This window comes from Petaurus breviceps, unplaced genomic scaffold (genome assembly GCF_028583685.1).
Source record: "Petaurus breviceps papuanus isolate PSGF00001 unplaced genomic scaffold, PetGlider_PUasm1.0 131, whole genome shotgun sequence".
NCBI classification, from domain to species: domain Eukaryota; kingdom Metazoa; phylum Chordata; class Mammalia; order Diprotodontia; family Petauridae; genus Petaurus; species Petaurus breviceps.
Genome location: NW_027185674.1, coordinates 5,921,373 through 5,934,782, shown reverse-complemented (window position 1 = coordinate 5,934,782; position 13,410 = coordinate 5,921,373). Strand labels below are relative to the sequence as shown.

Below are 13,410 nucleotides of genomic sequence, written 5' to 3'. Positions count from 1 at the left end.
TCTCTCTCTGTCTCTCTGTCTCTCTCCCTCTCTGTCTCTCTCCTCTCTCTGTTTCTCTCTATCTCTCTCTTTCTCACTCTCTCTGTCTCTGTGTGTGTCTCTCTCTATCTCTCTCTCCTTCTCTGTCTTTCTGTCTCTCTATCTTTGTCTCTCTGTCTCCCTCTCTCTCTCTCTCTCTCTCCTTCTCTGTCTCTGTCTCTCTCTCTCTCTCTGTCTCCCTCCTTCTCTCTCTGTCTCTCTCTCTGTGTCTCTGTCTCTCTCTGTGTGTCTCTCTGTCTCTGTGTGTGTGTCTCTCTGTATCTGTCTCTCTCTCTGTCTCTGTCTTTCTCTCCTCTCTCTCTGTCTCTCTCTCTCTCTGTGTCTCTGTCTCTCCTTCTCTCTCTGTGTCTCTTTCTGTCTCTCTCTGTGTCTCTGTCTCTCTCCTCTCTCTGTCTCTGTCTCACTCTGTCTCTCTCTGTGTGTCTGTCTGTGTGTGTCTCTCTGTCTCTCTCTCTCTCTCTCTGTCTCTCTCTCTGTCTCTCTTTCTCTCTGTTTCTCTCTCCCTCTCTCACTCACTCACTGATATAATGGTTTCTGGCTGGCATCCAGGGCTCTCCTAACAGGGAGAAAAGCACCTGATAAACTCCTCAGGAGAAGCAGCCTTTTCAAAGGGGAGGCAGGGTGAAGGCCATGTTTAATCCAAAAGAATGACTCTCTAATAATAAATTTCAAGTACCCAGTGACAGGCCCATGAAGAAGAGAGAATTTCAGGCAGGAGGGTCTTCCCAGCACCTTCCAGCTGGCATCCAGGGCAAAGTGACCTGATAATTTTGAGCAATGGTGGCCCCCGACTCATCTCAGCTCCCTCTATGGCTGCTCAATGTACGAGCAGGTGGGGTGCTAGGTTCTAAGCACCTCCACTCCAACTCCTACCCTGAGGAAGAACTGTTGGAGAGAGGTGAGATCCTCTCACTTCTGGATCAATAACCCTCCTTACTTTCCCATTCTCAACTCCTCTTCCCCACTCCCACCCCTCAGGTTTCCTCTGCCTTCTTCTCAGGACTCAAATCATGAGCTGGTGCCATACGCCCCATCCCCAGCTTGGATGATGTATGTCTGTCTCAAAAATCACCTGATGATGAGTTTATATTTTCAAATTTTGGGAAAGTGCTTTACATGAATTGTACCATTTGAATTGTACCATACCATGGGTTCAACTGAAATGTTCAATAAACACCTATTACATTCAGAGTATTATGGGGAAAATATAAAGTTTATAACAAGACTGGGTCCTTTCCTCGATGAGGTAGATAAGACATACATACACAGACAACTTTGGTCCACTCTACAGGGGCAATAACAAAGAGCTATGTGAGGTGTGAGGAAATAGGCCATAACAATACAGGGGAAATCAGAGGAGGCTTCATGGAGGAGGCAACATTCTCCAAATGGGCTTGAAAATATGGACAGGGCTTCAATCGGTAAAAATGAAGGAGGAGGATATTCCAGAGCCAGGGAACATGCAAACTTCAGAAGCAGTCATTCCTGAAGCCTGTGGAAAGGCACAGAATATGGGGGCTTTTATCTGGTAGTTTTAGTTTTGTTCTTAGCAGAGAAATGGCATTACCTGACCTTCATTCATTAACACCTCTCTAGTGCTTTAAGGTTTGTGAAACCTTTTCCACTGTTATCTCATGGGACGAGTTATGCACAAGGAGAAGTGTCATTTCAACCCTCCCATATTCCTCTCCAGAAAGGTCCCAAAGCTTTGCACGGCAACTCTCCAAGCCAGCTGCCCTTACCACGGCCTTCTCTTCATCCCTTCATTCAGCAAACACTGACTGATTTCCAGCTACATAAGGCATTGTTCTTAGTGCTGGGCCCTGTGTTCCAGCCTCTTCCTGTAAGTTTGCTGCGATTCCCAGAATGCAGCAAAGCACAGGCGGCAGTAGCAAGTAAAAGTCTGGATATTTTCTACTTTCGAGAGTAACACAGTAGTTGTTTAACAAAATGTCTCCATAAAAGTACACACATTGTAGCAGACTGTTAGGGAACCTGCTATACAGTATGTATTCTTTTAAATTAAATTCTTTGTAATTGGTAATAGTAAAAGTACCTACAGGATTATGAGATTTAGAGACCTTAAGGACCATGTACTAATGGTGGGGAACCTGCACCCTTAAGGCCAAATGTGGCCCTCTAGGTCCTCAAGTGCAGCCCTTTGACTTAATCCAAATTTCACAGAACAAATCCCCACTCCTGAGTCCAGCCCCCCCTCTTGTTTCATAGGAGAAAACCAAGGCCCAGAAAGGGAAAGTCATTTGACCAAGGCACACCAAAAGTAAAAGGTATATCTGAGATTCAAACTCAGGTCTGCTGACTCCAAAACCAGTGGTAATAAGCAGCTCAGTGGAGAGAGAGCATGGGCCTGGAGTCAGGAAGACCTAAATTCACTTACTAACTATGTGACCCTGGGCAAGTCACTTAACTGCTGTCTGCCTCGGTTTCCTTGACTATAAAATGGGGATACTAATAATAACAGACAGCTAGGTAGTACAGTGGATAGAGGGCCAGACTTGGGGGTCAAGAAGACCTGATTTCAAATCTGGTCTCAGACATTAGCTATGTGACCCTGGACAAGTCACTTAACCCTGTTTGCCTCAGTTCCCTCATCTGTAAAATGAACTGGAAAAGGAAATGGCAAATCACTCTAGTATCTTTGCTAAGAAAATCCCAAAAAGGGATAACAAAGAATCAGATGTGACTGAAAAATGACTGAACAACAACAGAAAATAGCCAACTACTTTCCAGGGTTGTTGTGAATCTGAAATGACAAAAGATGAAGAATATAGAAGAAAATGGGAAGGCTTATGTGAAGAGAGCACATTAAACTAAATGTGTGTTTATATACATGTGTGTGTATATACAGACACACACACATACATAAATATTCATGCATGTATACATATATGTGTGAATACAGAAAAGAGAGGGAGAGAGAAAGAGACAGAGAAACAGGGAAAGACAGAGAGACAGAGACAATGTATACAAATATAGATATATACTACCTTCAGATTTTATGTGTTTGTATGTATACATGTATGTATGTACATACATACATGCTATATACACATGCTACTAAATAAATATCGTATACATGTGTGTGTGTACACCTTTGGTTCTGGAGAAGACTTTTGAGAGTCCCTTGAATAGTAAGGAGATCAAATAAGTCAATATTAAATTAATTCAGACTATTCATTAGAAGATCAAATACTGAAGCTGAAGCTAAAATACTTTGGCCACATAATGAGAAGATGGGACTTGTTGGAAAAGACCTTCATGCTGGGAAAGATTGAAGGCAAAAGGAAAAGGGGATGTCAGAGGGTAAGATGGATAGATAAGTGTTGTGGAAGCAATGAACATGAACTTGGACAGATTTTGAGAGATAGTAGAGGAGATAAGGCTTGGCGTGCTATGATCCATGGAGTCTCGAAGAGTTGAACACAATTCAACAACAACAACACACATGCATACAGATATAGATATATATATATATATGTATTGTAAATATATATATTTACTGGAGTTCATTCCTTTCGTTATAAATAACATATTAGAACACAAAGGTGAGCAGCAGGAATCCCTCATTTTAATTTTCCTCTCAGGATTTTTGTAAAGATCAAATGAAATAATAATTACAAAATGTTCAGCACAGTGCCTGGTACATAGTATGTGCTATATAAGTATTAGCTTTCATCATCATTGTCACCACCACCACCATCACCATCATCATCACCATCACCACCACCACCATCATCATCACCACCATCACCACCATCACCACCATCACCACCATCATCACCACCATCACCACCATCACCACCATCACCACCATCATCACCACCATCACCACCATCATCACCACCATCACCATCATCATCACCATCACCACCACCACCATCATCATCACCACCATCACCACCACCATCACCACCACCATCATCACCACCATCACTACCACCATCACCACCACCACCATCAGCATCATAACCATGACTATCACCTCAAAAAAAAATCAATCTAGCAGAAGATCCTCAAGGTTTCTGACCAGAACAGAAACAATTTCGATTTACAGTTACTCTTAACCATCAAAACCCAAACAATAACAAAGTGAGACTTGGGGGGACCTATTATTTGCCAATCAGTGAGAACCAGAGTGATTTGGGTTTAAGGCATGATTAAGTAGCTCCATTTGAATCTAGGGATCTGGTACAATACTAAGTAAGATGCTGGCAATCAATCAGCAAGGATTTATTCGGCCTCTATTATGAACCAGTCAGTATGAAAAGACAGTAATGAAATAGCATCTGTCCTTAACAAACTTGCATTCTATAAGGAGAGATCACATGCCCATATTCAAGAAGATACAAAATAAATGCATTGGGGATTTTTGACGGGGGAAGCCATTAGTAGTTCAGGGGAATCATATGTGTGTAATGCTTTTTGCTTCTTCCTTGCTCATCACAACATTTCTGGTAGACAGCTAGGTAGGTAGGGGAGACATGTTACAATCTGTGCTGGGGCAGTCCAGTGCTGGAGGACACTGTGGTTCCTAACTGGTAGAGAGAAGAGTGATCTCAATGCTGTAGAAGAGATTGCCAGAAGTTTATTGCCACAGACCAAACAAGTAGTGAGAATCTAAACTAGACTGATAGCCACAGCAGTGGAGAAAAGGGGATGGGAGCAGAGTTCATTCAGTAGTCATGTCATTTTATAAAGAAGAGTCATGTCCTACCTCAAGAACCTATAGTGACTTCTTTCCTGCCTTTAGGATAAAATAGAAACACCTCAGCTTGCCATTGAAAACCCTTCATGATCTAATTCCAATCTACGTTTCCATACTTATTTCCCCCATGCCTGTAAAATCCTCCTTTCTCATTTCCATCTCTAAGCTTCCTGCAAAGTTCAACACAGGTGCCACCATGCTAAGATGGACTTTCCTGATCCTTCCTCAAACTATCTCACACTTACTTCTCTGTCCAAATGTTATATCTGTCTGGTGGAATATAAAGTCTTTAAGTATAAGTTCTATTTTGTCATTTGTACAGTCAACAACTGGCCATCTTGGATTCCCCAGGTGTCATCAGTATTAAAAAGAAAGTTTGATAAATAGAAGTGCTTCTCTCTCTCTCTCTTTCTCTCTCTCTCTCTCTCTCTCTCAGTCACTCACTTTGATCATGGTAGTACCCAACTTCATGTGTTCATTGTATTCAATATGAATATTATTATCTTTTCTTCATTGTTGCCTTTATTTATATAGTTATGGGCACTGTGTGACTTGATCTTTGGGCTCTACTTTTCTCAGTCTGCTTCTTCATATAAGTGTCCACCTTTGGTGTCCACCTTCTCCCATCTCCCTCTCTCTCTCTCTCTCCCCACCCCTCCAAGGCTGTTTGTCAATTTCCCTTTCCCATTATCGATTAAAAAAAAAAAACCTGTCTCCCTATGGGTTGAGCCTGATGCTTTGACTAGAGAATCCCACATAAAGGAAGGAATTGGAAAGGAAAATAGCAGCTTCACCCATAAGAGAATGGGGCCAGATAGAGGGAGTAGTTAATTCCCTTCAGCCAAACATCTCCAACACCCAACCACTATTACCTTATCAGTCTAATTCAAGTTACTTTATGAATTTAAAAGCATTTAAGTGAGATTTCTTAAAATATATATTCTGTCTTTCAGACTTTTCAATATTTCAGCCCAGCCTCCTTCCAATTCACCCTATATAAAAATGTTTAACCATAACTCCAAACACCAGATGGTGACAATGATTTTTTGCTCATGGTCCCGTTTGGAGTTTCCCAGTTTGGCCATTTGGATCTGCTCCCTCCCCTTATGTCTCCAGTTCCTGCTGTTGTGCCCTACTTAAGAATCATCTGCTCTTTTTCTTTTTTATACCCTAGTTCCATTTGGTACCTTCTGACTTTTCTTTCATCTCGGTTAATTATACAGGATGCCAGGTTACACAAAGTCTTGAACACAAGGCTTAACTACTGACCTTAGAGATATATCTAAAACATTTTTAACCTGGGGCAAAAATGTTGCTGGGAGAGGGACGCATTTGTGCCAAGAGAAAAGTGGAGGACCCCGGGGTGGCTAGGTGGCGCAGTGAGTAGAGTGTCCGCCCCGGAGTCAGGAGGACCTGAGTTCGGATCTGGCTTCAGACACTTAACACAAACACACACAAAAACTAGCCGTATGACCTTGGGCAAGTTACTTAACCCCAATTGCCCTCCAAAAAGCAAAAAAAAAAAAATAATGGAGGACCCCAACATGGGGAATGGAGGTGGGTGACAGGTGGGAAAAAAGGCAACTTGGGCAAGAGGGAGAACCAGCTGACCCACACTCCTTCCCATAGCAATAGAGGAATGGGAAAATGAGGTCAGAGCTCTGCTAACTCTATGCTAATTGCTGATCTGACAGGCTACAAAACTGTTCCACAAATGAAGAGCAGCATCATATATATATACACAATCTATATGTTTCAGACACCTGTTTATCAAGAAGAGCTTTCTATCTACCAATGTGGCATAGTGGATAGTGAGATAGAATTGGAGTAAATACAATCTGAATTCAAACCTTCCCTCAGACATTTATTGCCTTGTGACCCTAGGCAAGTCACTTAATCTGTGTGCCTCAGTTTCCCTATCTGTAAAATGTAATAACTAGAATACATACCTTACCAGTTTATTGAAGAAACCACTTTTTAAAAGTATATGAAATGTTTTGGATAACTCTAAAGTATTATATGCACATCAGTTTTTATTATCATTTGCTATAGCAAAAAAAGTCACAGATTGAGAGGATTAGGTGATCTGGGTTTGAGTTCTAAACTCTGCCACCAACTTATAGTGTGACTTTAGGGTGACACTTGCTTGTTTTTTCTTTTTAACTGATGAATTTGGTTTTACTACAACAGAAAACATAAAAATAAACAAAAGAAAAGCCAGGATCTTATTTCCTGAAAGACATTATGCAAAGCACTTCCATGCCATCTCACCTGTCTGTGGGATACTCAGTGTTTTAACTCTGAGCATGGTGGCATTCAATGTGTTCATTGTACTCAATATGAATACTATTGTCTCTGAATCACAGCTGCCTTTATTTATATTTATGGGCACTGTGTAACTTGATCTTTGGACTCTACTTCTCTCACTCTGCTTCTTCATATAAGTATCCCCCTTTGGTGTCCACCTTCGTCCAACTGTCATCTATGGCTCCAAGAAGCTGTAGAATCCCGGTAAACCGTCTTGACAGACGGGCTAAACCAGGTTGAGGGTAATCAACAGCCCTCAGACCTGTCAGTAAATTAGGACAATGCCTACCTCAAGCACATGAAGACTCTCCCTGACAGAATGGGCAGATGAGAAAAATTTGTTCCAACAGCCATGAAGGCGACTGGAGTGAGCACTGTGGAGTGCTTAGAGCTTAGTCAGACATTGAAGACACCAAGATCATCCAAAGCATCCAGGGCCATCACCAGTCCTCTTGACTTTTGTCCTGCCCCTCACTGAACTCTGATGGCTCAGGAAGAGACAGTGAGACTGACAACTCTGTGCAACTCTACCTCACTTAAATCCAATTCACGTGCCAATCAAGACATCATTCACGATGTCATTAGTCCTCTTCAAAAACAAAGGATGAACAAAGAGTTCATTGGATCCATTCTTCCTTATAACATGGAAGAAATATTCTATTACATTCAAATACATATTTTATTAAGTTATTCCTCCATTCAATTGGTACATTGTTTATAATTTTTTGCTTTTGCAAATAGTTGGACAAGGTCCTTGCCCAACTCTGGAGCTCAGTTTACTCATCTGTAAAGTGATGGGGCTAGGCTGAATGACTTGAAAGTTTCCTTCTCCCTCTTGCATTCTCTTATTCGTGATATATATATATATATATATATATATATATATATATATTAATCAATACCTTATTGATTGATGGACAAAATAAGATTCCAAGTTCAACTCCTAGTTCAAAACCAAGAGATTTCTATGATGTCAGAGGACACTGCACACCACATACCCCCATTCCCGTGGGACTCCACACAGCAAATTTGGCTAGCAATGCAATAATTATTATTACCTCTGATTTAGACTTCACATACAGCCTGAATCTAACACCCTGGCAGAAATTAAGACATGGTATATACTTTTATTTTACTTTGCATGTCTTTTCATCTTAAGAATGGTATGGTTTGGGGTGGCGAGGTGGCGCAGTGAATAGAGCACCGGCCCTGGAGTCAGGAGGACCTGAGTTCAAATCTAGGCTTAGACACCTAACACTTACTAGCCATGTGACCTTGGGCAAGTCACTTAACTCCAATTGCCCTGCCTTCCCTCCATCAAAAAGCAAAAAAAAAAAAAAAATGGTATGGTTCCCAAGAATACCCTAAGTGTCCTGGATAGAACAATCAACAAGTACAGTAAGAAATGGCTGCACCTTACCCAAAGAGACAGCATTGAACCCTTACATCTTCTCCATTAAATGGGGGAGTGAATTTCTTGCCATTAGTTGTGGTAATAGGTAGTTCTTGGGGTGCAGATATTGCTCTTAATGTATGCAGATCAACTTTCTCACTGTTTTCTTATGTGGTGATGCTCTGGACCTGAGAATCTTGTCACCTACTTAAATGGCTCTATGGAAGAAATTTGGCAATGGGGATGCAATCCCATCAAATATATGCTCCCAACTAGGGGTAGTCTCTCATCACTCATCCACCAAGATTGCAACCAAGTAGAGGGCAACCAATGGTGTTTTAACCCTGTGGAAGGTTTGGAGAGGACTTTAAAGCAGGTTATTCTATAAACAGCAGCTAGTCAACTAGATCAGGGCAAGGCATATTTCATCACCTATTTGGTTCCAGCCTCCAACTTTTTTAAGAGGGAGAGATCCTTTACTTGGTGTGCAGACTGGCAAAGAGAGCCAAGTTAGACCATACACCATTGAATGGGGCCATGAGATGTCTTAGGAGACAAGCACTATCATCAGTGGGTACACAAAATGAAGGTTACTCCCCCACATCCTCTGTAACTGCAGTCCTCACTTGATTGGGGCTATTACCTAATGACCCAATGACATCATATTAAATAGACTAGTGAAGGCCATCAGAGTGCCAGAAACTACTGAGGTTTGGGTAAATTTGGCTGTTCCAGGGTTGAAGAAGTCACTTTGATTGAATTTAGTAATCTTTGACCACCAGAATCATACTGCTATTGTCACTAATGTTACTGTACCTTTTAAAAATAGAGATTCATGTTGGTTGAGTTGTGAACTGATCCAACCATGCTGTAGAATGATTTGGAACTATGCCCAAAGGACAATCAAACTGTGCATACCATCTGATCCAGCAAAACTACTGCTAGGTCTGTACCCCAAAGAGAACATAAAAAAGAGGAAAAGACCTACATGTAGAAAAAATATTTATAGCTGCTCTTTTTGTGGTGGCAAAAATTGGAAATTCTTTGGAATTGAAGGGATGCCGATCAACTTGGGGATGGCTGAACAAGTTGTGGCATATGAATGTAATGGAATACTATTGTGCCACAAAAAAACTATACGTAAGCAAACTTCAGAAAAACCTGGAAAGACTTAAATGAACTAATGCTGAATGAAGTGAGAAGAACCAGGAGAACATTGTACAAAGTAATAGCAACATTGTGTGGTGAGCAGCTATGACTGACTTAGCTCTTCTCAGCAATACAATGATCCAAGACAATTCCAAAAACTCATGATGGAAAATGCTATGATTTAGCATTTTCCTGATGAACTGATGAAGTCTGAATGCAGATTGAAGCATTTTATTTTCACTTTCTTTGGGGATTTTTGGTGTTTTTTTCCCCTTTTGTTCTGTTTCTTCTTTCACAACATGACGAATGTGGAAATATGTTTTATATTATTGCACATGTATAATTGATATCAAATTGCATCTTGGGGAAAGGGGGGAGGGGAAGGAGGAAAAGAAAAAATTTGGAACCCAAAGGCTTATAAAAATTGAATGTTGAAAAGTATATTCACATGTAATTAGAAAAAATACTGTTTTTAAAAATAAAAACAAATATTCGGATTTTCAATCAGCCAGAGTGGGGAAAATTTAAAAGTATCAAATAATATGTCATTGCTACTTGATTGTACATGACCCAGGTAAAAAGTAAATATATAGAGTGTACAATAATACAGTGATAATGGGGGGGCTCTGGGCACCTGGGAACCAGCGAAATAGTTCAATTTAGCCTAGTAAAATATTCCTAAAGACCTCTGAAAGTCTGGTGCCAGGTGTCATATCAACTATTTTAAAGACAGAGAAACTGAGTCCCTAGGTATCTACTCTGGTGAGATAATTGATTTATAAATCACCAAGACCTAGGGCTCAGAGAAATCGAACTGTTAACTATGATTCCCTGCTGGCCAGTCATTGGGGTGGACTGAAGAGTCACAAAACAATCAGTTCTGGTAGTCAGGAGTCATCTTAATAATTACATTATCCTCAATGGGCAAGCCTATTCTTCAAGGCTCAGTATCCTATACATCCCTGTGGGGACAGGGACTAAATAATGGAGTGGAAGAGGAAGGATTGAAGTTAGTCATTCTGGTAAGTTAGAGGCATAGGCAAGGGAGAAGAGGAAATAAAAGAGAAAAAAACCATTGGGGAAGATAAAAATCGAGGGGCAGAGAGGCCTCCAAAGATATAGAAAAAAGTGAAGACTACAACTGAACACCTTAATAGGTTGCTAAAGGTAAAAAAAAACTGCTTGAAAGGAAAAAGTGGTAGAAGAAAGTCATTGGTGACCACACTTTTGCTTTTTTATTTGTTTGTTTTGTTAATGTAAGGAGAAATGGAGAAACACACAAATACATGAGGAATTCATAGAACCTTTGGAAGACTTACATGAACTGATGCAGAGCAAAGTAAACAGAATCAGGAAAACAATATGCATCACAACTATAATAATATAAATAATAATAAAAGTGAGTACTATGTACGTATAATGCCCAATTTGTGTACCAGAAAAGAGATGAGGAAACACACCTCTCTAATCCAATTTTCATGTAAGGACCATGGATATGTTACATATGCCGTCAGAACTAAGCATGGCCAGTTTGGCTTCACTTGTTTTCTTTGTTACAAAGGAAAACTGAGGATTGGGAGGTGGGAAGGGTTTTAACTAGAAATAAATGTGATATAAAATAAAAAAGCACCAATAAAACATTTTTTAAAAATTAACTGCAAACAAAACTCATGTTTTTCCCCAGTGCAACAGAAATATACAAGCTGCCTCTTGCTTGCAGACACCAGCAATAAATGGTATAGTCTATTTGGATCCATCTCCCTGACATAGCTCTGCTGGCATCTCCCCAAGATGTGCATCTCCACCAAACACAACTCGTCTGTTAAGCACAGATTCCCCATAATGCATTCAGGATTGAGTGTGATATCCTTTCCATGAGAATTAAATTTTAATTGACTCCTAAATATACACATTGCACTCATTTACTAATTATAGAATCAGGTAGGAAACCAGACCAAGGAAAGGCACACTTAGCTCTGAGGGTTTTTTCCTCTCTTTGTTGCCCCCACATCCAGAACTGTACAGGGGTGGAGTGGGCTCTTCCACCTCAGGGATATGGGAAACAACCTTCTTCCATCTGCTCAGTGGTACTTAAAATCCTATTACTAGAAGATACAGCTTTTCTTTTCACGGTTAGTGACCATAGGATCAAGATCCAGAGATGGAAGTATCCTCAGAGGCTCTCTATGCCAAACTCACCCCCTCTCATTTTACAAATGAGGAAATTGAGGCCCAAATAAATGAGGTAACTTGTCCAAGGTCACACAAGTAGCAATCATCAGAAGTAAGATTTTAACCGAGATCTGGATGAAATTTAAAAGTCAAACACCTTGGGGAGGAAGCACAGAGACTCAGAGTCATACTCAGGTCAAGGTTACTGATATAGACAATACAGGATAATGGGAACTTGAAATGGTTGGGAAGGTCTTGGGACAGGAGAGAGGATAGCATGGGAACCATGTCATGAAAGATCAGAAAGACAACCAAAAAGGAACCAGCAGGGGGCGGGGGGGGGGAAACCAAGGCAAACCACTCACTTTGCCTTTTTGCCAAGGACTCCCCTACACATACTCTTCAAGCCCACCCAGCCCTTATCCTTTGGGAGACAAGAAGGGGAACATCCTACCACCAGAGGAAGGATGTGCTTTGGTTTGAACCTGTGGGACAGTCCTGTTTCCTTGCAGGAGCACAGTTCTGGGGACAGGCAGGATGGAGGGAAGCAGCTCAGAACAGAACCCACTTGGACTGTTTTCCCCTCCTTTATAGCTGCAGCTGGGTCTGTACCTGGTGCTGGTGTCACTGCTGCTCTGCAATGCTCTGTCTTCCGTGACATTAGAGGGCCCGCTGGTCCAGTTGGCCATCTCCTCCCCACTGTGCCAGCTAAACTGGAGTCCTCTGATAAGAAAATGAGGCAGGTGACATTTTATCTCATTCATTGGCTTCGCTCTTTCAGCTGGAGTCACATTTTTTCCATGTGCAAGGGCAGATGCTGTATATCCCCCATAGTTATATGTTTCATAATAATCCCTTTCTTTTCTACAGCATCTTACATCCCACCAAACCCTTCGCCAACATCTGCCTGTCCAAAAGCAGGTGGCCAGGGAATTACTAGCCCCATTTTACAGAGGAGGGAACAGAAGCACAGAGGTACTGTCCATTCGGCATGGTCCAATGAAATTGGCACTATGTTTTAATTTCCATCTCATTATTCAGAGGAATTTATTTAGATGCAAATTAAGCTCCCTAGACCTGTGCCTTCCAACCCAGATACCAGACATATTTCCACCAACGTTCTAAAATAAATACATTCTCAATTTTCAGAAGCAGTCTGCAAATTTGTCCATCTGCATCTATAAGCAAATACATTTTCTAGACTCAAATATATTCACCTGTAATGATGGAGGGCCCTTTCTGTTTTTAATCTATGATCTTATGATCACAACATAGATTTAGAAATAGAAGGAACTGCCCTCAAGGTCATGAATTCAGACCACCTTATTTTATAGATGGGAAAACTGAGGCCCATGATACTACTCTCCCCGGTTCTCTTTCCATCTGTCCAATTCCTCCTTCTTTGTCTCCTTTGCTGGTTCTTCATCCATGTTGTACCCACTAACCATAAGTCTTCTCCAAAGTTCTGTCCGGGCTCTCTTCTCTTTTCCCTCTATACTATATCTCTTGATAACCTTTTTTTTTTTTTGAGGAGGGAAGGCAGGGCAATTGGGGTTAAGTAACTTACCCAAGGTTGCATAGCTACTAAGTGTCAAGTGTCTGAAACTGGATTTGAACTCAGGTC

The 13,410-nt window shown here is 41.1% G+C and overlaps 1 protein-coding gene across 1 annotated transcript in view; it reads right to left on the bottom strand.

Moving 5' to 3' along the window:
- The window catches only part of ST8SIA5 (ST8 alpha-N-acetyl-neuraminide alpha-2,8-sialyltransferase 5), a 114,407-nt gene that overhangs the window by 60,943 nt on the left and 40,054 nt on the right, over positions 1–13,410 (bottom strand). The window contains exon 2 of the mRNA XM_069104811.1: positions 12,399–12,509. Within this exon, the coding sequence (XP_068960912.1) occupies positions 12,399–12,509 (111 nt within the window). The remainder of the gene's footprint in view (positions 1–12,398; positions 12,510–13,410) is intronic.